Here is a 27,035-nt window from a genome sequence, read left to right as displayed (position 1 = left end):
ACGTTTGATAGTCCCTTGGTCTTCTAGCTGAGTAGTGGAAATGACAGTTGTTTCTAAATTTGGGTAGAAAGAGGGGAGATAAAGACTCAGGGGAAAGGTAGCTGGTCCCTCTTTCCGCTCAGTGAACGCAGGTGTCACCCTCGTCATTCCTGGCTACCTTCTGTAAGCACTTGCAATGCCTGATGACTGAATTTTTTGTCTTGTAGTCCAGGCCATGATTTGTAGGTTTTGTTGATCTTGGAAATTCAGAAAGCACATGCTGCTTTCCTTAGGGTTAGGTGAAACATTGGAAGCACAGGATGGCGGAGCAGCGAGACTACACTGTCAGTCTTTGGTGATTTCTAAGAGCTCTGGGGTGCTGAGTCTTTCGAGTTGTGTTTGGTGACTCCAAGCTCACTGCCGTTTGCAACCCTCCTCCACAGCTTAGAAAATGGACACACGGAGAAGTGTCCTCTATCCAAAATGCTTGGGACCCAGACATGTTGGCAATTTTGGAATTTTGTCAGAGTGTTCGTATATACATAATGAAATATCTGACCTATCTTGTGGTGGGACCATGTCTAAGCCTGAAACTGATTTGTTACACACACACACACACGCACACACACACGCACACACACACACACACACATATTTTAGTAACTCCATATGGTATTTTTAGTGCACCACTGTATTAACTGTGATTTACTACATGAGGTCCAATGTGGGATTTTCCAGTTGTGCTGTTACGTCAACGTTCAACTTTTTTTTTTTTTTTTTTAAGAGCGTATTGGATCTGGGATGATCAGCCCATGCGCCCTTTAAAATTCCGTCTGAGGTTCTTCTGCCTTGAGACGAGGTTTCCCTGATATCATCTAGCTCATTGGATAGTTTTGGGCAGAATCCAACCATTGCTGATTTGGGACAGTTTCACTTACTGTGTTGACAGCTAAGATACTGGGTGTTTATGAGAGATCTCCTCTGCTCAAGGCTCAGAAGAGGGTCAACATGGTGTCAGGGGAATGCATGTGACTTGGTGCCTTTCTCTTGTCACCTCCTCTTGTGGCAAAGAATGGTGGTCATGACCTAGTTGGGAGAATATGGCGGTTCTCTCCCAAGCATCTGCTTCTGTTCTTCTTTTCTAGGAGGGGCTTACTTTCTGTCTCTTTGTAGACGATCCAACATTGAACAGTCAAGATTAAACAAGATGACATATCGTTATTAGCAAGCTTCAGAGCTCAGGGGCATCACTAGGTTCTATCCTCTTTCTGGCTGTCACTTTTGCAGACCTATGTGTATCGTGGTCATGACCGCTCCGGTGCTCCCTCATAGTGGAAAACTTCTATGTGATTGGTGGAGAGGCCTATTTGTCCCCGTGACATGCAATGAGCATCCCTTAGACCAGTGGCCAGAGGGTTCCTTGGCCCAGCTCTTAAGAAGCTACATGAGGGCTTGCCTCTGTTGGAACTCACCAGAGTCTCTTTGTTTTGTGAGGCGTTTTTAGCCTTTAGATCCTGTCACTTGACCACGTGTTGCTCTATTTTGAAGGCCTTGAACTCTGTTTGTTTGTTTTGTGATAGAGTCTTACTTTGGAGCCCAGGCTAGACTGATGATAACTGGTACAGCCTAGAGTAGCCTTGGATTTGCAGTCCTCCTGCCTCAGCCTCCAGATGATTGCCGTGACAGATGTGCGTCTCCTTGAGTTTTGGTGCAGGATAACAGATAGCCTCCAGAGAGCAAACAGAGTTTCTAGAGCATCGTTTCTCAACCTGTGGGTCTCAACCCCTTTGGGATCACATGACCCTTTCACAGAGGTCGCCCAAGACCATTGGAAAACATAGAGTTTTACATTACAAGTCCCCTACATAGCAAAACTACAGTTACGAAGTAGGAATGAAAATAATTTTGGTATGGCTGGGGGGGGGGCCCCTACAACTGTATTAAAGGGTTGCAGCATTTAGGAAGGTTGAGAACTCTTGTTCAAACCTGCATCTCTCCCTTCGTACCCATGTTAACACAGACTTCCCACTTGCCACTTGGGGCGGATCATTCGAGTGCTGGGACAGCATATGTATCAGGCTGCTGTACGGACTAAGTGAGTTAGTGTTTGCACGCTCAAGGGGCCCTTGCTGCTCTACCATGGAGCCCCTCATGAGAACTAGAGAATCCAAGAATTCAAAACAGAGACAACAAACTCTGGCTTCTTTTAGGTAGACCTCTCAGTGAGATACATTAGTGCGAAGAGAAACTAACCTCTGTTACAAGATATATTTGTTTGCTAACACGATAACCAGAGTGTGTCGATTCACTCCCTTCCCCAGAAGTCTGGGTGGGACATATCGATTTTAATGAAAAGTGTAGGAGAGTCCTTCAAAAGAGTGACTTCCCGGTGAGAAATCGGGCTGATGCTATCTCAGCCAAGCAATGAAGGTCGAGGTCACTCTTGGTGAGTGGTCTTAGATTCTTTCTCACGGTGGGATGTTGAATGGATCCCTTTCCTCACCCCGGTGACCAAATGCTTGGTAGAAACAAACTTGAGAGTTGAATTACGTACATGTATGGCTCATGGTTTCTGTGGTCAGGTGGGGTCATTGGCCCCATGATTCTGGAACCAGTGTGAGGCAGAACAGTACACATCACCTCCTGCAAGTGCCACCATACCGTGACTCTGTCAAGGGAAGCGTCTGTTGATTAAGTCAGAGCCCTCAGGATCTAATTGCCTTCACACAGGCACAGGAAGATGTGTGCTTGCTAACTTTCTAGGTGTCTCTTAATCCAAGCAAGTTGACTGAAGACTAAGTACCCCAGATGCCATGGGCAAGGTGCATGCCTTCAGAGTTATTCTGTCCGATGATCTGTAGTATCCATGTCATAGGGAAATAAGACAAAAGCCTCCCTGCCCCTTCCTACCCTCACCAGAGGTGCTACCTAAGTTCCTGACTAGCACCCTTCAAAAGTATCGGGGCCATGGAATTCAGGGACATACATACAGCCCAGTGCCATGTGAGGTCCTGATTTAGATCACAGGTGTGAGTGGAGAAACCGAGCAGGCTGGGTTCAGTAGCATCAGGTACCAGGCTCCCTTTGTTACCTGACAGATACCCTAGGTGTTAAGACAGATGGCATTACCACTAGAGGAAGCTGTGCGCAGAGCATATGGGGAACCTGGAACTATCTGGTGACTCTTCTGTAAATATAAACGGATTGCAGCCTGCAAAGCTAAAATCAAAGAAACAGAGCCACGCGGGGCATGCTGGTTTTAGAAACATTTAATGGGTTTAAGGCAGGAGGTAGAAGTGGATGCCACCATGACCACGTCTGAGGGACGGTGAGCTGTTAAATGCTGGTGGCCTCCTGGACTCCCTTTCCAAGGGCAGGCCCATAAACATTTTTATTAAATGTTTTTAAAAGCCTTCTTACTCACATTCTGATTACACGCCTTAGAAGTTTCATTGATAGCGTGGCCATCTCCCTCCCCCGCCCACCCCCCTCCCCGCCCAGCCCTCCGACCAGAGTGTCATTTTAGACCTGTTTGATGCTTCCAGGAGACTCCTTTAAAGTGGCATTTGTTTAGCTATGCTAAACTCATATTCCTAACCCATCCAGGTCCCCTTTATATTGCCTCTGCCCTTGCCAGTCTTTCTAAAGCCTCCCAAATTAGCATCATCTGAGAATTTAATTAACTCGCTGTTTACTAACCCTCTTCTTTCAAGATAATTAATGAGGATGTTAAGTGACACCGGGCCTGACAGGACTCCCAGTGGCACCTGAGCGGGCAGCTACCAGAGTGAGGCTTTGGCAGGGCGGAGAGCTCCCCCTCGGTTCTCCTCCAGCCAGTGTTCAGGCCGTGTGGCCAGGGGCAGGCACCAGGGGCACTTGCCTGCTTAAAGTCAGGCTTTCCCAACCTCGACCTTTCCCGCTCATTTTCTGCTTTGTTAATTAAAAAGCCCATTTCACTTAGAGTGGAAATGCTTATTTTTTTTCTCGTTATTCCCCAGACATCGCCTCCATTACCAGGCTTGAAATTAAAACTAGCTGAGAACGGCCAGTGGCCAGTGTTACAATTTCCTTTTGTTTCTGTCGCAGCGATAGTGCAGCCTCTTCCGTCTTCTGCTTTGCACGCCCTCTCCCTCAGCTTTTAGCCCAATCCAGGTAGCTAGAGATTGCCCTCCATCCAGACTTGAGTGTTGCCTGTTGCAACTTCTGTAGCTACAGAAGCCTGCCCATCCAGTGTGGTAGTCCCTCAGTCCCTTGACACTTGTAGCGGTTGAGCATTTTGAAATGTGACCACTGTGACTGAGGATAGTAACTTTAAATGGTATTCAACATACCGGACGTCCAAATAGTCACATGTGGCTAGATGGTGACTCTGCTGCCCCCTCCCCCATAGGAGGGGCTGGTGGCCCCTTATCTGCTTGGGCTCATCTGTGTTGAGCCTGAGGCAGTTTGCCTACCTCCTCCAGGGACTTTCTCCTCAGGTAGAGAGAGAGTAAACTGATTGCAACATGGTATCCAACAGACTGTAATTAGGAAGGTAACTTTTCTGAAGGAAAAAGATGTTACTTTCTAAATCCAAATGTAAATGACTTGGGTTATCCGTGTCACTGAGCACTTCATTCATGCAGATAATTGAGAATTGACGCTGTCCTTTTCCCTCAATTACTTCCTGATAGTTCCATGTGGTACAATGGGTGGAACACGGGGGCTGTTTTTTTTAAATAGCTATGTTAATGTCCTCATTAATTTTACCGTTTTCCTACCAATTAACAAATATTAACTCTCGAGGCAGGATTAAGTTGGCTTCCCCCTCGACAACCACATTTGCCAGTAACTCCCTTGCCACGAGAGTCTAGTGAGGCCGGCTTGGCTTTCCAAGCAGAGTGCAGGTGAAGCAGAAACACGGCGGTTTTCTGGATGACCTTGTACTGGATCGTCCCAAGTATAACACAGTGCCGTGTGACAGATGCTGAACCATATGACAAGATGTTGAACCAGGACATTCCGTGGCCCCCATTTGCCGGCCTCACAGTCTTTGCATATGGTACAGTGCAGGGCTACATATTCAGTGCCCAGAGGGGCTGCAGGGGTTTGACATGGGTAACCGAGGGGGTGAACAGCGCCTGCCTCTTCTGATAAGAAGGAGTATGGGGGTGCAGCCTTTCTGCTGTCCTCTTAGTTCTTTTGTCCTTTTCCTCTTTCCTTCCGTTCTTCTGCCCTTTTCGAGGCAGAAAAAGTCATGATCACCTAGGAAGTTGACAGATTTTATAATGTTCAAAAATCCTTAACATCGAGGGTCTCATGTCACTCATACATGGGGTTCCCATCTGTTGCCCGTTTGCCTTCACTGCTGTCCATCAGACTGAATAAGGATATCATCAGGCTTCTCCCTGGTCCCCTATCCCCTAAGAATCAGTCCCAGTGTGGGATGGACAGACTCCTGGAAACCATTTTAGGGCTGGTGACTTTGTGTTTTGATATCATTAAAATGTGTGTGCGATGACTTTTCTAAGTCTAGACTTTCAGACCACTCGTTCCTAGCTTTCAAGATCTTCCCCAGCCTTCTGCTCTCAGGAGGTGCTTGGGAGGCACCAGCATGGGTTGTAGGGAGACATGCAGACTTGACAGTCACCCAGGTGTCACCTTCCACCTGTGCTCCCTTGGCTGTATAAAACCTGCTCTGCTCTCGGCTCCTGGAGAGCATCGGAGGTGTCTATATTTGCTGTTTATTGGATCGTAGGTTTGATAAATATGGAGTCTGTTTTCAGCTGTTGCTCAGCTCAGAATAAATGTCCAGTCTTCACCCTTTTCCCATTTGGGTTATAGAAGGATATGCAAAACTTGAAGATCATATGACCCAGGGCACGTTTACACGGAAGCTCTTACATTGAAAACCAAGGGATGCCGCTTAATTATTCTGAAGCCATTTTGTAATTCAGAGCTGAATCATCTTGACTAGGCGTTTGCCTTCGGTTTCCAACAGCTCATTTTTATAGAAAGTTTTCAAGCCTTGCCCTTATTAAGGTTTGAACGTTAGAAGTAACTTACTCGTGTGTGTGTGTGTGTGTGTGTGTGTGTGTCCATGCGTGTGGCAGAGACAGACAGAGGTGCACGGCCTCCTGCCTTCTTTGAAACCAGGCTTTTGTGGATTTTCACAGGACTAGGTAAAGTGTTCAGTTTCAGATCAGTAGAAGTGTATTACCCTCAGAGGAGGAAAAGCAAGCTAGCCACTTGTCTTTTATACATAAAGTTTTATTGGTACACGTAATGAATGATCTTCTCATTCCAGTCTACCTCAGCTCTATTGCAGTGCCAGAACTGGGTGACCGTGACAGAGGTATGATAGCCCCAGCCTCTGAGGTGTTTGTCCTCTAGGCACTTATGGAGTTTTCTGGTCAGAATGATACGAAATGAGGCTTCTTAGAGGCTTGTTTTAATGAATTCCGGGGAAACTGTGGATTAGACATTATGCCACTCACAGCATCCTTAAAATGCATTTGGTATCAGCTTGACTGGCTTTGGTTTATCCCTGTGATCTGAAGAATTTGCTTACTGGATGTTGAATGCAATGACCCTGGTTTCATGGTAACTAACCCTGCCTCAGCCCTGTGGTGATAACGCGGCTAGCCATTTTGTTCCGGAGACTGAGTAGTTTTCAATGTTGCCGTGGTAAGGGCACCCCCCTGCTCATTAGTGAGTGCCTGCAGCCTTCGGCTTTGCTAAAATCAGAACGCTTTCTCAACCTGAAACCATGGGTATTATTCTAAATGTTAAGTAATAGAGCTGTTTGCCAAGACAAAGTGCTCCCGGGTCATCACTAGCCGAAGTCCATCATCGAGATGACGCCGTAAGGTAGGGCCTAAGCACTGCCGAAATGGGCCGGGAGGGTGACTTGATGAAGGTCACATAATAACAAAGCCCAGTGGCGATTTGTGTCATCTCATGAGTCACGTTGGCTCGGAGGAGCGCAGCCGGCACCTGCAGGACTCGCTCACGCCCAGAGGCAAGCCGGTCCTTCTAACAGGGTTTTCCCTGGCAACCAGATGTTTTCACCATTAAGGTAGGTGAGTGGGTGACTGAGTAATTAACTCATCACAATGTGGACTCGGGGCCCACCTCTGTGAAATTAGCCAATGAGGGTAGGTAGGCTTTTTGAGCCTCCTGTTCAAACCGGTCACCGCCATCTGCTGACCGCGGCTTTCATTTTGCTTTAGCATTTATGAGTGACCGCCTCCCTCCAGCCTTGTGGCACGTGGTGTTGCTGTTCCTCCATTTATACTGGAAGATGCCACTGGGTGCCAGAGGCCACCATATTCTCCCCTGTTCTCACTGTGAGCAGATCTGGGTTCTGTGTATTGAGCTCAGAGTAGACGGGTGCATGGTTCCTGCCTTCAGAGGCCTCCCAGTGTCCGTTCCACATCCACAAAGCAGACTTCAGGGATCCTGAGCAACAGGGAGAGGTGTGCGGAGCCTTCCAGACTGAGACTCCATATGGGAAGGTCTCACTGTAGATAGAAATGAGATGCATACAACGGACGGTAGCTGTGCTGGAAACAGAAGCATGTGCAGGAGGAAAAGGCGAAAGCCAGTGCACAACGTGTCCAGAGAGAATAATGAAAATAGCTTGTCGAGGACAGAGAATATTCTCTCTTGTTTTGGTGAGTGGTCAGAAGCGTGAGGAAAACAGGAAAAGGGATGTGAAGAGACGAGAGGAGTGGGTACTAAGGCTGAGAGAATTACCACTTCACCCCCCCCCCCAAAAAAAAATAGTGATCCTAGTACTTGGAAGGCTGAGGCAGGAGGATTGCCATGAGTTTTGAGGCCAACCCTGGGTACTAAAACTCCCAAAACAAACTCAAACTATGACTGTGACCAAAGCTGGGACTGGATGTTGGTTCCCCTGGCATTCGGTTATTTTACCTCTACAGGCCCTTGGCTCTAACATTTGAAGGTTTCAAGATTTAAACCTTTAAGCCTATGAAATGCCACTAATCCGAGAGATTTTAGAAACATGGCAGTTCTTGATTGGCAGCACCTTACTACTGACATGGTCCAGGAAAGGCTTGAGTTCACATGTCCCCATGTCCCTTTCTGGTAGGAACGTCTGGCTGGTATGTGTTGCAGCTCCCGGAAGCTTTCTTGAGGGTCGTGTCTCAGCTACCCTCTCTCTGGCCCTATCTCCCTTTTCTTTCTTTTCTCCTCCACAAACTTTACTACCATTTTGCTCCAGTGAATTTGCATTTCAGTGATGGGAACTGTCTGGGATACATTGTAGCAGGGTTTGTGGACTCTCCAAAGAGATGCCCCTGCCTCAGCAGGCTCCCTGGCCTTTTGCAGGCCTAGTCTTATTTCTTGGCCTGTCAGAAGAGCGAGTGCATGTCTCTGAGGAGAGGATATCTGGATTAATGTTGGATTAGACTCAGCAAAGCCTTCCTGTGTATCACCACTTAAAAATAAGTTTCCTGGGGCTGGAGAAATGGCTCAGTGGTTACGCAGGCCTTGCCACTCTTCCAGAGGACACTGGTTCAGTATCCAGCACCCACATCATGTGGCTCACAAGCGCCTGTAACTCTGATTTCAGGGGATTTATACCCTCTTCTGTCTTCAGGGGCATACATACATTTATATACACATAAAATAATAGAATTACATTAAAGATAAGTTTAAAAACTGTTTTGCTGGCAAGTTTGTCCTTGGGTCTCATTTCACTGAGGGCTTGAGAGCAGAATCCTGTCACAGAGGTTTAGGCCCAGGATGCTTGGGCATCCCCTAGGAGAGGGACTGCTTTGGGTAGAGCTGGCCAGCCAGGCAGAAGGCTGGGGACATAGCTGAGAGGTGAAAGATAACATTCAGCAGTGATGGACTTTGGAACCCCCGTGGGGCGTGTTCCCCTCTCACCCCTCGCAGGTCCTAGAATTTGGAAATGGAGGAGGGCAAACCATCCATGGGTTCTTCAAGAGAGTTGAGAGTCTTGGAGGGTCAGACAAGTCCTCAGCCACAGACAGATATGAGGACAGCCAAGCAGGAGCAGCTGATGTTGTCTAGGGATGACACCTCTGTGGAGAAGAAAGGTTGTGTGTGACTCTCTTCACTCATGAGAACCGGGGAGAGACATGCACTGTGCACTCTACCATCCGTCCGGTCTCTGAGCAGCATCGTGGTGTCCATTGACCTTATTAGCCCTTTCATGATTGCCACTGATGGACGGATGGGAGTATCTTTTTCTGTAAAGGTGTGGCGGGCTCTGCCCACACCTATTTAGGGTTCCCACAGCTTGAGATGCTCCCCAAGAGGTGACCGTGGAGGCTGCCCTCACTTGCTGACTTTCGTGCCCCTTCCCGCTGTGTGTGTCCAAGTCGGGCACCTAGTTTCCCCTTAACAACAGAACGCAGTGACCAGCCACTGTCTCAGGAAACACAGAAGGCCGTCAGAAGAACACAGCTAGGTGTATATATAGAAGAAATGGGAGGCTGGGACATCTGTGACCACTCAGACGTCCCCGAGCCTGGAACATTCTGTCTATCTGGAGGGAAAGGACGGGGGGAATGCTGTCTTGTGATCTGTACACTAAGAAAATGAGGTCACTAGGTACAGCCACTTAAAGTCATTATCTCCTGTCATAAAATAGCATGTAAACAAGTAGTAAATATTAGCAAACATTTGTTTTCTCCAGTCCCCAACCTTCTAGTTCAGTAGGGGTGGTGTAGCCCAGTGAGGTTCAAAGGCTGGTGCCTGGCGGGTCCTAATGGGGATTCCCTCAGCCCTGGAACCCAGAACGAAAGAGACAAAAATTGCTCAGCTATGATGGGGAAGGACCCCTAGAAGACACCATCGTCATCGTCATCATCATTGTCATCCTCACCCTGCCTTTTGATTCTTGTGGCATTTTAGCATGTGAAGAAAGTACCTGGCAGGACAGGGAAAGTCACCAAAACCAGAAAGTGGAGATTGGTGGGTGAATTAGGAACTGCCAATGGATCTGCTTTTATGCGACACACAGAGCTGAAATCTGAGACGGATTTAAGACTCCATTAGATAGGGCTCCACAAGCACACCAAAGGCCAAGCTTCAGACGGAGTGGGAAAGGATTTTCCTCATTCACTCAGACCATCAGCCACCAAGGTTTAAGGACCTCCCATGGATCTGAAGCTGGACTGAAGGAAGAAGACGGAAGATAGGACTTAGGTCCAGCTCCAGAGATGCTGTTCGCTGGGTGTCAGAGGAGCCAGCCATATTGGTTGCCCAGTGTGATGAGCCAGACACAAAAACTGCTTCTGGAATAATGCAGGTCCCAAAGGGGAGGCTGGAGAGCTGGGCCTCTGTAAAGTGCACAGGCTTGGCCATTCCAGAGGAGTATGGTTTGTTTGTTATGTTTTGTTTTTGGTTTTGTTTCATTGTTATAAGCATCCATGTACCCCAGACGCCTTTCCAAACCTTATGCATTATTATAATTTTCAACCAGATGGTGCGCCTGTTACAGTTTGGAGTTCGGTAGTATGACCAATCCCATGATCTTCATTTAATAAGTGGATGCTTTGATACAGAGTAGTGGATATTCTTTTGGTCTTATTTTTTTTTCCACAGAGACTTTACATTCCATAGCAGGTAGGTTATGGATTGGACTGTGTAGCTTCTACTCTGAGCCAAATCCCAATGCACATATGTACCCTCTTAGATAGATCTTGGGTACCGAACTGTTTCTAATGGAGAATCAATTGGCCACCACTCAATCACATGAAAGGTTCCCTGTATTGGAACCTTGCCTTACCTGACCTGTCATGGTCACCACACAACCTTATCTATGAATCACCTGGAGAGTTTGCTGAAACCCATGTGTCCAGGTTTCCCCTTCAGAGCTCCTGTTGACTTGGACAGAGCCTAAGAATCTCCAAGTCCAAAGTTTCCCAGGAACGTTGTGGCCGGCAGCCTGCAGCTACTCTTAGAGAGTGTGGGCTGTAAGCCAAGCATCCCTGGGTAAAGAAATGTTCCTGGAGGGACCTCCCTTTAATGGCTCCTTCTCAAAGACTGGGCCAGGAGTAAAGAATGGCCTCTCCAGACTCTTGAGTGTACCTTCCTCGTTATCTTTGTGAGGATTCAGGCTCCCCCAGCATCCGTTCACTTTGTGAGATCCTGGGCCCCGAGCAATGTCTTTGACAACTCTCAACTTTCATGAGGAGCAACCATCCTGAAGACCAAAGCTGGACCTCAGCCTCAAGGAGTGGCAGTTAGCTCTCCGTGTGGCCATCGGACTTCAGGATTCAGTCTTGTCTTCCGTGTCTACTGGACGGTACTGAGGCCCTTCAGTGAGAGGCCCCCTGTGAACTTTAAATGCTACTGAGGTCGAGAGGGTGCTAATCCTCAGGGACAGTCCAGTCAAGGGAAGCCAGCAGACTCCTAGAGATTCCCCCAGCCAAGGAGATGCTCGCATCTTTGAGCTCATGCCCAGTGGAGTGACTAATCGATGTCCTCCACTCCGCTGGACAATTAAGAGAAGCAGGAGAAGGAGGGAAAAGTCTTCAGTTAGACCTAATTTGGCACCATATTGTTTTCTGTTAATCTATTTTGCTTTCTGTCCGTCTGTCCCAAGGGATGGGTGCCTCGCTGCTTGCTGAAGCATGCATAACTAATGTCCTCATTAAGGGCTGATCTGTTTATCAGGACCATGCTAGGAAGCCAGGCTGCCAAACCTAGGCACAAGCTGGGGGGCTGTTCCCTCCCTCTGGGCCTTAGCCCCACCTCATTAAGCCGGTCCCGGCTATTGATTGGGAGCCTGTGTTTGGAAGAGTCTTACTTACTCCATGCATTATCTTGACAGGTTGATCAGACCTGATTGAGAACCTCTTAAAGGAACGAACAGCTGTAATGGGAAAGTTGGACTCTGTCATCCGTTAGGATGATTCTGGAAGCAAGAAGAACACGGCTGACATCTTGGAGCAATTGTATTTACAATTAACATGGCTGAAAACGATTGCCTCTATTGATCCCCCCTTCCTGCAATTACAGCCCCATTGTTTACATTCCAGCACTTCAGTTATAAAAAGGAAATTCAATAATTATTGCATTATTTAAAGTTAAAGTGCCACAGAGTTTGCTGGCTGCGCTCGCTGGTTGATTTAACGTTCAGTAAAATCCATGCTGAGCTCTCCGTCTCGAGGCCAGCAATATCGGCTTTTAATGAGACCTGGGGGGAGGGGGAGCTCGGTGCGCAGGGTGTTTGTCTGCGTTATTTATTGGGGGTGGGTGGGGGGCCTGAAAGCAGAGCGGAGAAACTAGCCATGTCATGGTTCACGAAAACGGCCCCTCTTGCCACGTGGCCATCCCGTCTGCAGATGGCTGTGTCTTGGTCTCTTGGCAGACACTCAAATCTATTTCCTATAGACAACTTTCTTTTACCTTGTTGCTTTCCTGTCCCCCCTTCCTGTTCTCTTCCACCTTCAGCAAAAGCAGTGGACTTTGAGGAGAGAGGATAGGCTATTAACAGTGGACAGGAGGATCCCTGCCAAATCTGTCAGGGTCAGGTTTCTCTCTGTCCTGTTCCTATTTTCCCCTTTCAAGGGAGAAATTAAAAAAAAAAAAAAAGAAAGAAAGAAAGAATCACAGAATCACGTCTTTCTCAGTAAGTTAACTCCCTGAATGTTCCGTATCCCTGGTCTCTGGCATGCTGGTAGCCCCTGGCTTCTCACATCAGGAAGATGGCAATCATTACCTGGCAGCAAGTTCTGGGAGCTTGGGAGGAGGCCCCAAGTTTGAGTACCAAATTCGTGTCCTCAGCAGCAGCATCCAGGAAGTTGAAGAGCATGGTGGGTGGTGGTGTCTTAAAGACCCTTCTTTTTGTCCTATTTGGTTGAGAGTCACTGTGGGCTCAGTTCCAAAGAGCTTCTGGGTGGGTGTGCCCCTAGCAGGAAGGCAGAACAGAGGAGGAAACTGGCCACGCCATCCGCTTAGCTGTCACCAGTCAAGGTCCCTTCCACTGGCCCAGGAAACTTTAGACTAGTGGTGCGAAGGGCAAGAGGAAGATGAATAGAACCAGTTGTGACTTTTAGGGAGTATGAGAAGCAGGCCAGCAGTGGACAACTGCTTCCAGTGACTTTTTCATCAAAGGAAGTGAATTCTTGTGGGCAGGTCTTGCGTGATTTATCCGACATGCTCTTCGAGAATCCAAAATTCCCTTTAGGAAAATGGGAGAGTACAGAGATTTGAGGCCTTGGAGGTTTCCCTCCCTACTATGGAGTGTCTCCATGTTTTCTAACCAGGGTTTCTTCTTTTGTTTGTTTGTTTTGTTTTGTTTTCCCTCTGGTGATTGCTGTTCAGGCCATAGCCTTAGCATCAGCATCAGATTTTAGATTCTGGCTGATTTACAACCCCTTGGAAGGCGCCCTGGTAACTCAAGGTATAACAACTGCATCTGCCCCACAGATGCTCTTGATCAGTGCCACCCACGTTGGAGAGTCACTGAGCTAGAAACACTAGCTGCATCACAAACATCCAGGCCTGTGGTGTGGCACCCACCTGTCAGGTGTGATGAGGCAGGATCCGGGCTCACCGTGCAATGATCACAGCAGTGCCGAGTGTTCAGACAGCCCCTCACATTCTTCCAAAGGATTTTCACTTAGGGCTTCTCACACGGCTTGATCAATGGTCTCTGCGAAGGCATAGCACGTGTAACATGATGGCACTTTACAGATGGAGCCACAGCATCTGTTTGGACCACCAGGCAGCCATTCTCCTTGCCTCTGCTGTGTGGATTTTCATGGCGTCAGAGATACGAATAAGTGAACCCCGCAGAGTGTAGTTAGGAGAGAGGGAAGTGTGCCTCCCAGCCACACCATCTAAGCCACACCCTCTCTGTCCTCACCCGGGTTAGCCACAGACTCTATTAAGAACAGGACCCTTGATTTTCACCATCTCAGCATCCCAATAGACAAAGGGTCCCAACAGAACATGTGACAAGGGTCAGGGCTACCTACCCCAGCAACAAGGTTTTCTGGGTAAGGCACTTCCAGTAAACAGGGGGCATCTCTTCAGTAGGAGGAAGTCACACGTGTCCAGGCTCTCCCGACCACAGCGTAAGCTCTGTGTGTTGCAGTTTCTTCACTGTTGACTTTGGCCTCCCCTTTAAGGATCCAGGGAGGCATGGACCTTTGTTGCACTGAGGGAAACATTAAGTTTTTAACTCTAAAGATTAACGAGTTTGAAGAGTAACGCAAGCAACAGTAGCCTTGATTATTATGAAAACCAACTGTGTATCAGGTGTCATTAATAAATGTTTTATATGCATCATACCATTGAGTTCCCCCAGCTGTGGGATGAGGAGGTTCGGTTACTGAGGAAACTGATGCCTCTCAGGCTCACAGTGAGGATCTCCTGCTGGACCAGTGTTCAGCCACAGTGCATCCTGGAGCCAGCATTATCAACAGTAGATTGACGAGGAGCAGAACAGTACTGTGACTCTTACTTTTGCATGATGGCTTATATCTTTGAGGGCTGGGGATCTCAGTGATCTGAGGAGGCCACAATTGTCAGAATTTTGTCCCGGTAAAGGTTGTCAGTTCCAGGGCCTGGGGCCGTAGGCATTTTCTGAAGGATGGTCAGTCCAGTGTTAGCCTTGTTAGGATCCATCATTTTAGAATTTTCCTCACAGGGAAAGGTGCGTGGACTTTATGCTAAGGTACGGGTATGCCCCAAGCATCCATATTTGTGCTTTTTTTTATTTTCCAGAATATTCCTCGCCCAGGCTGATAGTTGACAGATTTTCGTAACAATTACGTAGTTATTTTTCTCTTAGGATTTAGTGTCTGGCAGAAGGTTACTAATACTGAGATTTAGGGACCACGTGGTGTTCACATAGGGGAGAGTTTCGGCAGTCGGGAATCTCAGCCTGGATCCTGGAGTTTGGAAACAAGAGGAGCACTCTGGAGGCTTGTTCTGGGGCGTGAGGAGCCTGGCCTAGAAACCAGAAACCAGGGCAGAGCCACCCAGACCATTGATCTAGGGACCATTTTTACTTCTTTTGCTTTTTTTTTTCCCTTATAAATCATATCTTACGGTGTCTGCGGGGCTCCTACGGTGAAATAGGGCTAAATTAGCATTCGCCAAGGACGAGGGCACCAGTGGATGAAAAGCCAAGATTAAACAGGAAATATGTATATATTTAGGTTGACCTTTCACGCGTCATGCCGAAAATGTGACATTCAGTCTGAGACTAACTCAACCTCACTGATTAAAAAAAAATTAACCGCCCTCACCCCTGGATGCATCCCATCTGATAGGGCTTTCTTTATCCGTGCTCAAGGTGACTGTCTGGGCCTGGGGAGTCTCTTGTTCCAGAATGACTCTTCCAATGGGGACTGAGCCCAACAGTAGGCTCTTGGAATCATGTCCCAGGTTCAGGTCCTCTCTGTCTTATGAGCGCTGAGAGACCTGAGGACAGTCACATGACCTCTCTCAGAATTGGAGTCCTTCCGGAACAGGAGTCTGCTGTCCTGTACCTCCCAGCTTCTGCTTTCAGTGTTGGAGCATTTTCAAGCTAAGTTGGGCTCCCGTACATGTTCCCAGTTACCTCCCATCTGATTTTCCGGGGAGATTTTAACACTATACCTCCACTTCACCCTAGTACCGAAGCCCTTGGTATGTTGTCATTAGTGCTCTGTTCTTCCAGGGGGCTGTTCCATAAGAGCCCCCCTCTCCCATTGGGGAGCCTCCAGCTTTGTAGATGGAAAGAAGTTCCAGGCTCCCCCTCATCTGCCTTTACTGAGGTGCTCTTCAGAACCCAGCAGATGACTAGGAGGAGTGGGGACATCCCACCATGAGGTTTATTCTTCAGTGAGCAAGATTGGGGTTCCCTGGCTTAGTTGATTCAGTGGGATGGGATGCCTGGGGCTACCACGCCCATCAGAGAGCTTTGCCATTTTTCTTTTTTTACCCTCAAAATAGAGTTACATGGTATGTATTCTGAAGTGTGATGAGAGGGTGTTTCGGGGTGTGCTGATAATAACAGGTGTTACTCCCCCAGGACCCATCTATTGTGAATTGTGTGTGTGTGTGTGTGTGTGTGTGCGCGCGTGCATGAGCGTGCATGTGCATGTGTGCGTGCTGTGTCCATTTTTACTTTAAAGGGGCAGCCATGACCAAGCCTGATCAATATTTTACATCCCATGCATGAAGAACCAGATGTTAGAAGTTTCCTTTTGCTGAGTAGGAGGAGGTAGCCGGGGGCTCTCCAAATTTATAGAAATCAATGTTCTCTGACAGAAGTTGGTTAGTTTTCCTGGGAAAGAAGTAACAGGAACATATATATATATTTTTTTCTTCCATGACGAATTATTTTCTAACGAGCCCTCTTTGGCTTTCCACGTTCGGCCGGGTGAGCTCGTACAACATATCAATGGGTAGACTCCCACAGTGCGTGCGGCAGCCTGGTCTCCAGTCCTCCCTTCTTTAAATACTACTTTGAGTTTTGTAGGCACACTATGATGTACCAGGCTCATTGTCAAGGGCATCTTTCTGTGGGGAGAGCTCTCATTCTTGACCCAAGTCAAGTCATGGAGACAGGTGCAGGACCTCGGGTGTTCCCATGTGAAGAACATTGTGCTCCCTGTGGCTGGGATGTGCTCCCTGTGGCTGGGATGTGCTCCCTGTGGCTGGGATGTGCTCCCTGTGGATGGGATGGGCATTTTAGAGCACAGCGAGCCAGGAATTATTATCAGATGGAGTCACATGAAGAACCACACCCTATATGTTCAGCATGGGCTGCCAGCTAGCTGGCACATGCTAGTCCCATTTCCAGTGGCTCACCATGATGCCCACCTGGTCTTCCATGGCTGCCTGGTGGTCTTTTAGAGAAGTCAGAGATAGGTAGACCTTTTCTGCTTCCAAGTATGAGTCACACTGGGTACTTGCCTCTTCCCTCCCAGAAGAGTCTTCCGTTGTAAGCCACCCTGCCTTTGCGGTGCTTCTAAGTCTTTTTGCACTTTTCATTCATACAGTTTACCATTCATCTGCCCACCTTCCCAACCCACCACCCATCATCCATTCATGCGGTATACCATCCCTCCATCCATCCTCCTACCCACCCACCCACCCACACACCCGTTCACCCATTCATTCCATTCACCCATTCATTCATGCATTTTACTGGGAATCCATCCGTCCACCCACTTCATCCACCAGTTCATTCACGCAGTTTCCAATCTGTCCACCCGCCCATTCACCCAGTCACCTGCTCATTCTTTGTGGTGCCCGGGATTAAAACAGAGCCCTGGTCTCTTGTTAGGAGAGTATTCTACTGCTGAGCTACACCCCCAGCTCCTGTAGAGAACTCTCTAACAAGTGGGACTCGGAGGAAATCAAGGAGAGCTTTCCTGGCATTCAAGGCTGCTGCTAGAGGCTGCTGGGCCCAGAAAGGTTAGGTGGTCCTGGGTTTCCCTGTTCATCATTAGCTGGGCGACTTTGAATTTTCTGGTTGGTCACCTTACCGCAGTAGTCCTTTGCGCTCTGTGCCGTTTTCTACAGGGTGCTAAGAGGCACCTGGATTTCAGAGTCTGAGTGTCACAGTCATACAGTGGCATTATTAGAACCGAAGGGGTCTTGTCCCTTAGCCTCTGGCAGATGCTCTGAATGAGTGCCACTGGTGCTGTTGCTGTTATCTTGTGAGTTCCCTGTTGTTAAGGGTTGTTTTGAAGCTTCAGGGGTTGTAGATACTTAGACTCAAACCCAAACAAATGCCAACAAATGGACTCCACTGCCATCATCCCCTGAGTCCCAGGGGATCATAACAGCGCACACTCAGTGCAGCAGAAGCTCTTGCTCAGTTCTGTTCAAACCACCCATGTGACCTGACAAGGAGGAGTTGGGGGGGGGGGAGTATTAAACAAAACTCGGGTCCCCTCCGCCCCAACGGGAGAACTCGAGGAGAGAGACAGAACATCCGTCGGGGAATTCAGGATTTTCGTGGGAGAAAAAATTTCCTGCCTGGCTAGGAGAGCAAGAAGCCTGAAAGGGAGGTAGCTTTGTTATTGAGTGCACCAGTGGGATTTGTGCCTTGGTGGATTCATCATATATTACAGTGAATTTAATTAAATACATTGTGATCCCAATTGAGGGTATTCTAATTAGCTGGGTCAGGAACAAATTATTCTCCCTCCTTCTCCAAATGAAAACATCTCTGCTCTTCTGCAGGGAAGGCATGTCCTTGGCTGCCTGACTTGCCCCATGGAGTCCTCTTCTGTCTCAGGCCCCACCCTCCCCTTATGCCTTGCATCAGGGCAGGTTCCCAGAGTGGGGTTCTGGGGAGAGGCAGTGCCCCTAGTGAGAGGAAGACAGAATCTGGACATCTGGGCCAAGGGGTGGACACACTGACGGCTGGGGAGTCACTGGATGTTGTGTGAGGCTCAGACAGCAGTCAGTCTGCTGCAGGCCCTGGGTCCTTGTTGACTTCAGGTTGGACATACAAGAAGTAACAGGAGTAAGTACGGGGCTTGTCACATGCAGGTAAGCAACAGCAGGCCCAGGTTGTGAAAAGAAAAGTGGACATTTGGAGATCTGAAACTGGGTGGGGGCGAGGGAGGGGGAAGACGTGCTCGCCGTGCATGCTCATGTGAGTGCGTGTGTGTGTGTGTGTGTGTGTGTGTGTGTGTGTGTGTGTGTTTGCCCTTTTACTATCAGTAGATGGGACTGTGGCTCAGGTCTCCCTGTTTCCTTTTATTCTTTCCTGCGTGATTTGTGATGGGTGGCCATTTCCTTCTCCAAAATGGTCCTCCAATGGCCGACAAAAGCGAAAACTGGGGGCAGTGCTGCAGGTTGTCAATTACCAACATGAACTAGTGAACAGAATGGTTCTGAAATATCTTCTTACCATTTTTTTTTTTTTAAGCAAGAGCTCCCAGCATAATGTTTATTTCTGTTCAAGACATACGAGGCCTGGACATCCAAGAGCCCCTGGATTTAAGGACAGAAAGACAATTCAACTTCTCAGTTCCTGTTGGACTCTTTAGGTCTTAGCTTTCTCTTCTGGCTCAGAGACTTAGGAGCCCCAGCCAGCTAGGATAGCACCCTCAGCTCCGCCTTATGATACAGTGTTTCAAACTCAGTGCATTACTGCAAGGACATCCTCTTACCTGGGGAACAGTACGGGTTTAGGCTTTGTGAATCTGGCTAGATGGTGATGCTAGCAAAATCTCTTGACAAAATGTGACACTCTGGACCATGGTTGGGTGTTTTTGGTTTTGTTTTGTTTTTGTTGTTTCTGTTAGCTTTTATTCACTCAGCTTTAATTGAGACTTTAATAAGCATTATTTTTAGTTTCTGTGACCCAGGCAGGTTAGCAGTTTCTATGATCCCCTGATCCCAGTCCCAGGTCACACCCACACCAGTCCCAGGAAGATCCCACTAGAAAGTCTAGGTTTTTCAAGAAGCTTTGGAGAATGGCTGCTCCAGACCCTCCTCCTCTTTAAGGTGTGACCTCCCTCCCCCCAAAAAACATTGTCTTGTTTCAGACCCTTTCTCAGTCTTTTGCTGAGTCTTGTCTCAGAGGAGGGACACTGAAGATAAACAATGGGGGGGGGGAGAGAAACACATAGCAGTTTATCTCCAGAATGTTCTTATTGTTAGTTGCATTTCCTATGAAGCTCTTGAAGGTTCTTCTGACTCCTGGCTGTGGAATTGCTCTGGAGAAAACATTGCTTGCAAGGACTCTCACGGCCTACCCCGACCCCTCCAAATGGTACATTTGACAAGAGTTGAATTTTCCATTTTTGAGCAGTGAGCATTCAGTGCCTGTGATGCCCTCTGCATTTGTACCTGCAGGTAGGCACAGTTTTAATTTTTGTTTTTTTTTTCTTTCTTGTTTTCTTTTTTTTCCACAGCTTCAGTTAATTCTCGTAATGGAAGGCCTCTACCCATTCTAGTAAACTTGCTACAGTACCTTGTTGGTACACTCCTATTTCTCTATCTGAGCATGTGTGAACTTTTTGGATTTTCCCGACTTCCCAAGTGGACATAAGATGTGAGCCTGGGAACACAGGAGCCCCGGGGCAGTGTCATCAGCTAGGATGTGCTTTTGCAGCCACTCAGTCTCAGGAAGTACACAGTGTTCTGAGCACTGTGGCTCTGCCATGCCTTGCCTCACTAGCTGGATGAGGGAAATTATCCCTCCTCTTCCCCACAGGATCAGAAACCACCATCAAGGAGTGGACATTGCACAGGCCCCTTGGAGTCAGGAAGGAGACTTTTGTCGCAAGGCCATCCCGAGACTTTTGCTTGTCCAGGCCCCGGTGACCAGACTTGAAAGGGGAAGGAGGAGCAAAAGGGACGGTCCATCAGTCACTCGAAGCACATGAGGCCTTTACATCATCTCTACTCCTTCTTCTGTGATGCCGCCTGTGTGGCGTAGGGGAGGCGAGCTGGGTTCTCGCTCTTTCTCTGTCTGTAGCTGGGTTACTTGAGATTAGCCACTCTTAGCTCTGGGGACTGTTTGCTTGCTTTGGTGTACACTGAATGGATAAACTCCCTCCTCCTGTCAGAATAGTCTGAAGTAAGTAAGACATGCCCTTTCTACACTAGGAGCAAATCAGTAACCTGTTTAGTAGCCACCCGGGTTTCCCCATTTCCTCCCAGGAGATCGGAGAACGTGGCGAATTCTGCTCTTGGATGCCTGTCAGTCTCACCAGTGCAGCAGGTTGGCTTCCGTGGACTGGTTCTGTGACACACACTGTTCTTGTGCGCGTGCTCTCACCCACCCGTGCTCTGCTTCCTCTTGGCCCTGGGGCTTGCACGCTCTGGAGTCAGTGTTGTATCTGCCAATCAAAATAGAAACCTAATTGGGCCCAGTGACACTGACCAGTGACGAACCTCACGACCTTTCCACATTGCACATCTGGCTTGGTTTTAGTTTTGAGGCTTGAACTCACTAAATAGACCAGGCTGGACTTGAACTTCTGATCTTCCTGCTTCTCAGCCACCAGGTGGTAGGATTATATATAGGTATGCACCACCATGCTCAGCTAGATTAATTTTAATTTTAAAACTTCTTTTTCCCCTAAATAGTCTTATGTAGCCTATTTTGCCCCAAACTCACTATGTAGCCAGGGATGACCTTTAACCTCTGACCCCGCTACCCCTACCTCCTGAGTGCTAGGATTACAGCTGTATATCACTGCTCTCTAAACCCACTTCATATACGCTAGACAAGCACCTACCAATGGAGCCACATCTGTCCCTGTAAATACTGAAAAAAATAATTGAGCTGTTTTTATTATGAAAATGGCCAGATGTGTACTTTGATTATGCATGACCAACCCAGGGTACTTTACAGGTGGGTAGACAATGAACTGTCACCAGAGCAGGGATGGGGGGGGGGTGGGCAGCGGCGTGTTGTCCGTGAAGGTCAGATGGTAATTTTTTTAGTCTTTTGTGTTGTTTGACTGTTGTTCAACTCTAATGCTTCCAAAAGGTCTATATGTTATATGTTTGTCAGCTGGCCTAGCTCTGTTCTAATAAAACTTTATTGATGAAAACAGACAGTGAGTGGGTCAGGTTTGATCTCGGGCCACAGTTTGCCCACCTCCACTCTGGGATATGGAAGGGTGAGCCTTTTATATTTGTGTAATGCTGGGAAGGCCCTGTTAATGAATACTGTTAACAGGCACCATGGAAAAAGCTACCTGGGGTGGACCATGTGGCAGGGCCAGGTATATTTATATCTAATATCTATCTGTCTGTCTATCTATCTATCTATCTATCTATCTATCTATCTATCTATCTATATGCTGTTTAACCCTGTACGTGCTTTCAGAGAAGACACTGGGGAAAATGAAATACCCCAGATAAGGAGCCTCATCAATAGCCATCATGTCCCATGTTTCCTAGCTGACACATGCCTCCCTGTGCCCCATGCAGTCCAGGACTGGCTTGTGCCTCGATGCGTTTGAATGTCCGACTAAGGCAGTGTCCCTCTCCTCTATCCCTGCAGCACCTGCAGCAGCATGAGAGCGGCGTGGAGGGCGAGGGCTGCTACTACCACTGTGTCCTGTGCAACTACTCCACCAAGGCCAAGCTTAACCTCATCCAGCACGTGCGCTCCATGAAGCACCAGCGCAGTGAGAGCCTGCGCAAGCTGCAGCGGCTGCAGAAGGGCCTCCCGGAGGAGGATGAAGACCTGGGCCAGATCTTCACCATCCGCCGGTGCCCCTCCACTGACCCAGGTAAGACCTGTCACGAACACGTGGTGGAGCCCGTGGTGGGCTTTGCAGGGAGGGAGCCTCCTGAAGGCTTCCACTGTGGGTATGCTTAGCTTATTACCAACGCGGCTGTTCCTTCTGTCTGTCCGTGGCGCCTCCTGGATGGAAGGAGTTTGGATTGGTTTCTTTTTAAGAACCACCTTTCGCTAGTCATGTGTTCAACCATAGGGAACTCACAGACATCTTACTCTGGAAGCATAACCCACAGCAGATCTCCCACGCCCAGTCCCCGTGTTCCTCCAGCATACACTCTGGATTCCGTGACTGCTGCACACTGCCCCGGTAGATGCTACTTGTGAGCCTTGCCCGTGCATTCGGAGTAGTTTCTGGCTCCAAAGCCAGGGCTTCAGAACCGAACTCCAGAGAACGTTGACGCTAACATCTATTACAGGGACCCTTAGTTGTATTTGAAAGGGCCTCGTTGTCCTGCTGGTACAGGGTTCTGGGCTTGCCACTACCTCTGGATTGTGACCCTGTGTAGTACGCTGTTTCTTGCCTTCCTATCTCCTCATCTATAGAAACCTTTTCTCTCTCCCTTTCTCCCACGTAGCCCTCATTCCTAATGGGACCTCACTTGGTAGGATTAACTCCTCTTTTTTTAAAAAAAAAAAATATTTTTAGTCTTTCAGTCCTGTCTCTTAACTTGGCAATACAAGATGGTCACTTGTTTCTTTCAGAACAATTAAGCAAGACAGGCCTGGTAGTTCAGGCTTGTAATCCTGGCAGAGCAGAGACTTTACCAGTAGTTCTAGGCCAGGCCCTGGGTATACAACAAGACCTCTCGTCTCAGAAGCAAAAAAGAAACCCTGTCAAGTTAGACTTTCCTCATTATTACTTTCTAAGGAAATCCTCATGATTTTTGAAAGAAAAAAAAATCTTTGCAGGCTATCTCTGTCACATTCTGTCACCGGTTCCCCCTATAACTAAGCCAGCCTGTGAGGAGAGCCAGGGGCCTTCTGCGTCTTCCTACGAGTTAGTGAAAGGGTTGTGCTCCCCACACTCCCAGTGAGGTCTCTTCCTTCACTCCCAGGTTGTTTCTCTCTAGGAGAGAGGAGGAAGATGCTTCTCCTGACAGTTGTCGATGCATGTCCATGGTTCTTGGTCCTCAGGATGCCGGTGGGTTTTGTACCCTGGTCCTCAGCCCCTGGCTCCTTAAAACTTTAGCCTGTTGGTATGGCCACACATGCTCCAAGATGTCCTTAGATGTCCCAGTGGCCCCACCTCTTGGTCAGTTTCCCAAAATTCATTTGCTTTTTTTTTTTTTAAACCTGCCCTTCCTATGATGATATAACCACACATGAGCTTTCCGGCTGTTACTTACCCTTCACCTCCTATGGTAGCTCCTCAGCCAGTCACTTCTGTGAATTGTTCATTGTGAACTGTAAGATCAAGCATGCATTCGGATAGTTTTCAGTGGTGAAAATTATATACACCTTAGGAGGAAAAAAATGGCCGAGTCCAACCCCTTCTCTTTCCCTCCCTGGTTGTTTCTCTCTAGGAGGAGGATGCTTCTCCTGACGGCTATTGATGCACACCCATGGTTCTCTGGTCCTTAGGATGCCAGTGGGTATTGGACCCTAGTTGGGTCCACTGGTGGCTCAACTTGTAGCTGCTTCCCTATTTGGTTTATCTCTACGTTTCTCAGCATGTTTCTGTTATTTCTTGAACACTGGTGTTTCTGGCTGCACGACAAGGACCTTCCCCTGCGTGCTGCTCTGTAAACCCTCCCGTTCCGACCTGCTCATACATGCCTGCATTCACGCATGCGCGCGCGCACACACACACACACACACACACACAGACCCCTACACACACACATATGAGCAAGCGCCCTTAAATCCCCAACACATAAACGTCAGACCCACATCTGCCCCGTGTGCATACACACACATGCTACCAACATACTACACAACACATGCCATAGCATGCATACTGTAGTCACATGTGCCCAGGCTCTCTCCCACACACCTCCCCTCCAGATATACACAGTGCCCCCCACAGTCCCCTATGTGTGCTTACCCTGCCACAGCTGTAGTGACACTTGGTGCACACGCATCCCAGCGGGCACTGCGCCTCATCTCAGCTCCCGTAGCCTTTTTCCTGTGTGTACCCTCATCCCCCTGGCAGACCCCCTCCTCCCCCTTCCCCATCTCCTGTTAGGATGAAATCATAATTGGGGGTGATATTAATATTCAGTATTTTCATGATGATAACTCTATAAATATTAATCACAGCTGAGCCTTGTAGAGTTTCGTAATTTCATTTACCTTCTTGTACAACTTTTTGTTTTCCCTGCTTGCTTTCCTAGGTACTCATGATTAATTCATGGCTTACCCAACAGACATTTCCTAATCTCCAAGTGCTCCATGCTCAGTCTTCCTCCCCCTTCCCCCCACCCCCAGCTTAGTTTCCTCTCAGAAACATCTCACTAAGCCCCTCCAAAGCCCCAGAGTTCACTGCCTCCTGTCAGGATCATCCTATGGCTCCCTGGCCGTCTTCTCTTTCCAAACAAAACTGCCATTCCGGCAAGACAGGGCGCACTCACAGGCCTCCAGGTGGGCATGACAGGGCACACTCACAGGCCTCCAGGTGGGCATTTTTTTCTCCGGCTGGGACAGTCAAGGTTTCCCATCTCTGTGAAAAGCATCTTCTCCCACGATGGGAAGTTGCAGGGATGTGCTGTAGTTGGCAGGGGCCAGGATAATAATGGCTGTCCCTTGTAGGCCTGGGAGGTGTTGTCTCTTACCATGTGTTTCCAGGTAGATGCTTTCCTGGTTGGAGTTTTAACTCTTAAATCTGCAAGGCTCCTGATCTTGTCTGACCCTATCCTACCACAGGTGTGTACTCTGAGGAGCTACGGTGAGAATGGGCACTTGTGGACACTCCTGTCCTGAAAGCCTGAGGTCGTTGTGTCCCCTGGCTGTGGGGTCCCTGGTCCCACCAGAGTCTTTAAGCCTTTATATGCTCCTAACCTGTTCCTTCCCCAGTATTACACCATGCGAGCATTTCACAGAATTTTCTCTTTCCACCAATGTCTGCCTCTAGGTCCCTCTCCCTCTTAAGTTCTTCCCACTCAGAGCCCCCTTTTTCATTAGTCAAGTTTAGTGCCTCAAACTGAATAGCATACAGCTGCTATCTCACTCTGGTCTGTGGAATGGAGCAGACCACATACCCCACAACCCCCAACCCACTTTCTAGTGTGAGATGCCACTTTATGCCGTCTGCTCCAGAATGTCTTTCTTACATGCTGCCTTCTGCATTTCCTTTAATTTATTGTGTATTAATCCCCCCCCCACACACACACACCCTAAGTATATGAGCAGCTTGAACCAGGTTGATAGACTTCCTTTTCCAAATTTCCAAATCCTTTGGCGTTGCCTTTGGCCTCTAGTCATTGTGTGTTGTGTTGCTGCTCTAGCCGTTCCCTCCCTACCCTGCTTCCTCCCGCACACAGGCTCCAGTGAAGTTCATCCTCCGCTGATGACAAAGGGACAGATGATTAAGTAATACACTGACATTAACAGGAACCCGGTTCTGTTTTAGAAGCCTCTGTAGGAGAAACACATCTTGAAACATAGCCTCCTTCTCCCCAGGGGATTCGCTCTTAAAAACTTGAAAGGGTGTCTTTAAGAAAAGAGACTCTCTGGGCTCAGTAGAACCAAGATATTTAGGATTGTCAGCTTCAGATTTGTAAACACAGACCTTGTTGGCACTCCTCGTTCCGTCCTCATTAAGAGAAAGACCAGGACATGACCCTCAAGCAAGAAGTGTCATTCACATGCCACATGAAACGTTAGGAAACCTGTGAGCCCCTTGCAGGTTCCTGCTTACCCTAATCCCAAGCCAGATGGTCATTAGTTGGTCCAGCAGCTTGGAGGTTGTGGCTAGCATCCTGTGATCTGGTTCAACTCTGTCATTCTGTCTCCTTGTTTCTCTCCTGTGGTCTGTGTCCCACGGAGCCATGTGCACAAGCCTTACGGGGTCACTTTTTTGCTTTGTGAGCCCCCCATACTGTCATCCCAAGTACCTTCTACAGTGGTCAGGAGTCTGCCTTGCTACGAAGGGCTGCTGGAGTGAACTCACGAGGGGACTTCCTCCCAGGAAATGACACTTCTTCCAAGTCTGTATGTTGTGTAGCTCACTGGTCTACTGCTGCTGAGAACCTGTTGGTCCAAGAAAGGGGCAGACGTGCAGGAATGCATGAAGATGTTTCTTCATCCTTTAGAACTTTTCTGGTAATAGTTGACATTGACATCTGTTGTGATGGCTTCATAGCCCACAAGTGGTCTCAGGGTGAGACTTCAATCATGCAGGTCCTGCCACAGGGTGTGAGTTGGTGGGCCACTGTTTCTCAAGTGGTCCTGCTTCTCTTCAGTGCCTTAACCGTAGGTCAACAGGCAGGCAGGCTAAATCCTTTAGTCAGTTAGTTGTATTTCTGAGGCTAAGCCTCTCTATGAAGCCCTGACTGTCCTGGAATTCATTATCTAGACAAGGCTGGCCTTGAACTTGCAAGAATCCTCCTGCCTCTGCTTCTCAAGTGCTGGGATTATAGGCATGCATCACTATGCATAGCAAGCTGTTTGTTCAAGGTGTAGTCTACAATAGCCCAGGCTGCCAACAACCTTTCTAGGTTACCAAGGCTGGTCTTGAATATATCATCTTCCTCCCACTCACCTCTGAGTTCTGGGAATATAGGTGTATCCCACACCTGGCTCCAAATCATGTGTTATAGTCTTCTTTCTAACCTTACTCCAAAGATAAAAACCACATACCTTGTTCTCTCTCTCTCTCTCTCTCTCTCTCTCTCTCTCTCTCTCTCTCTCT

The 27,035-nt window shown here is 48.2% G+C and overlaps 1 protein-coding gene across 1 annotated transcript in view; it reads left to right on the top strand.

Annotated features, from left to right (window-relative positions):
• Window positions 1-27,035, top strand: part of Zfhx3 (zinc finger homeobox 3) — a 166,820-nt gene that overhangs the window by 46,941 nt on the left and 92,844 nt on the right. Inside the window, exon 3 of the mRNA XM_028768699.1 lies at window positions 21,944-22,175. Within this exon, the coding sequence (XP_028624532.1) occupies window positions 21,944-22,175 (232 nt within the window). The remainder of the gene's footprint in view (window positions 1-21,943; window positions 22,176-27,035) is intronic.

Source organism: Grammomys surdaster, unplaced genomic scaffold (genome assembly GCF_004785775.1).
Source record: "Grammomys surdaster isolate TR1022 unplaced genomic scaffold, NIH_TR_1.0 187, whole genome shotgun sequence".
NCBI lineage: Eukaryota > Metazoa > Chordata > Mammalia > Rodentia > Muridae > Grammomys > Grammomys surdaster.
The sequence above is the reverse complement of the archived record's forward strand: the minus strand, read 5'-3'. Positions and strand labels throughout refer to the sequence as shown.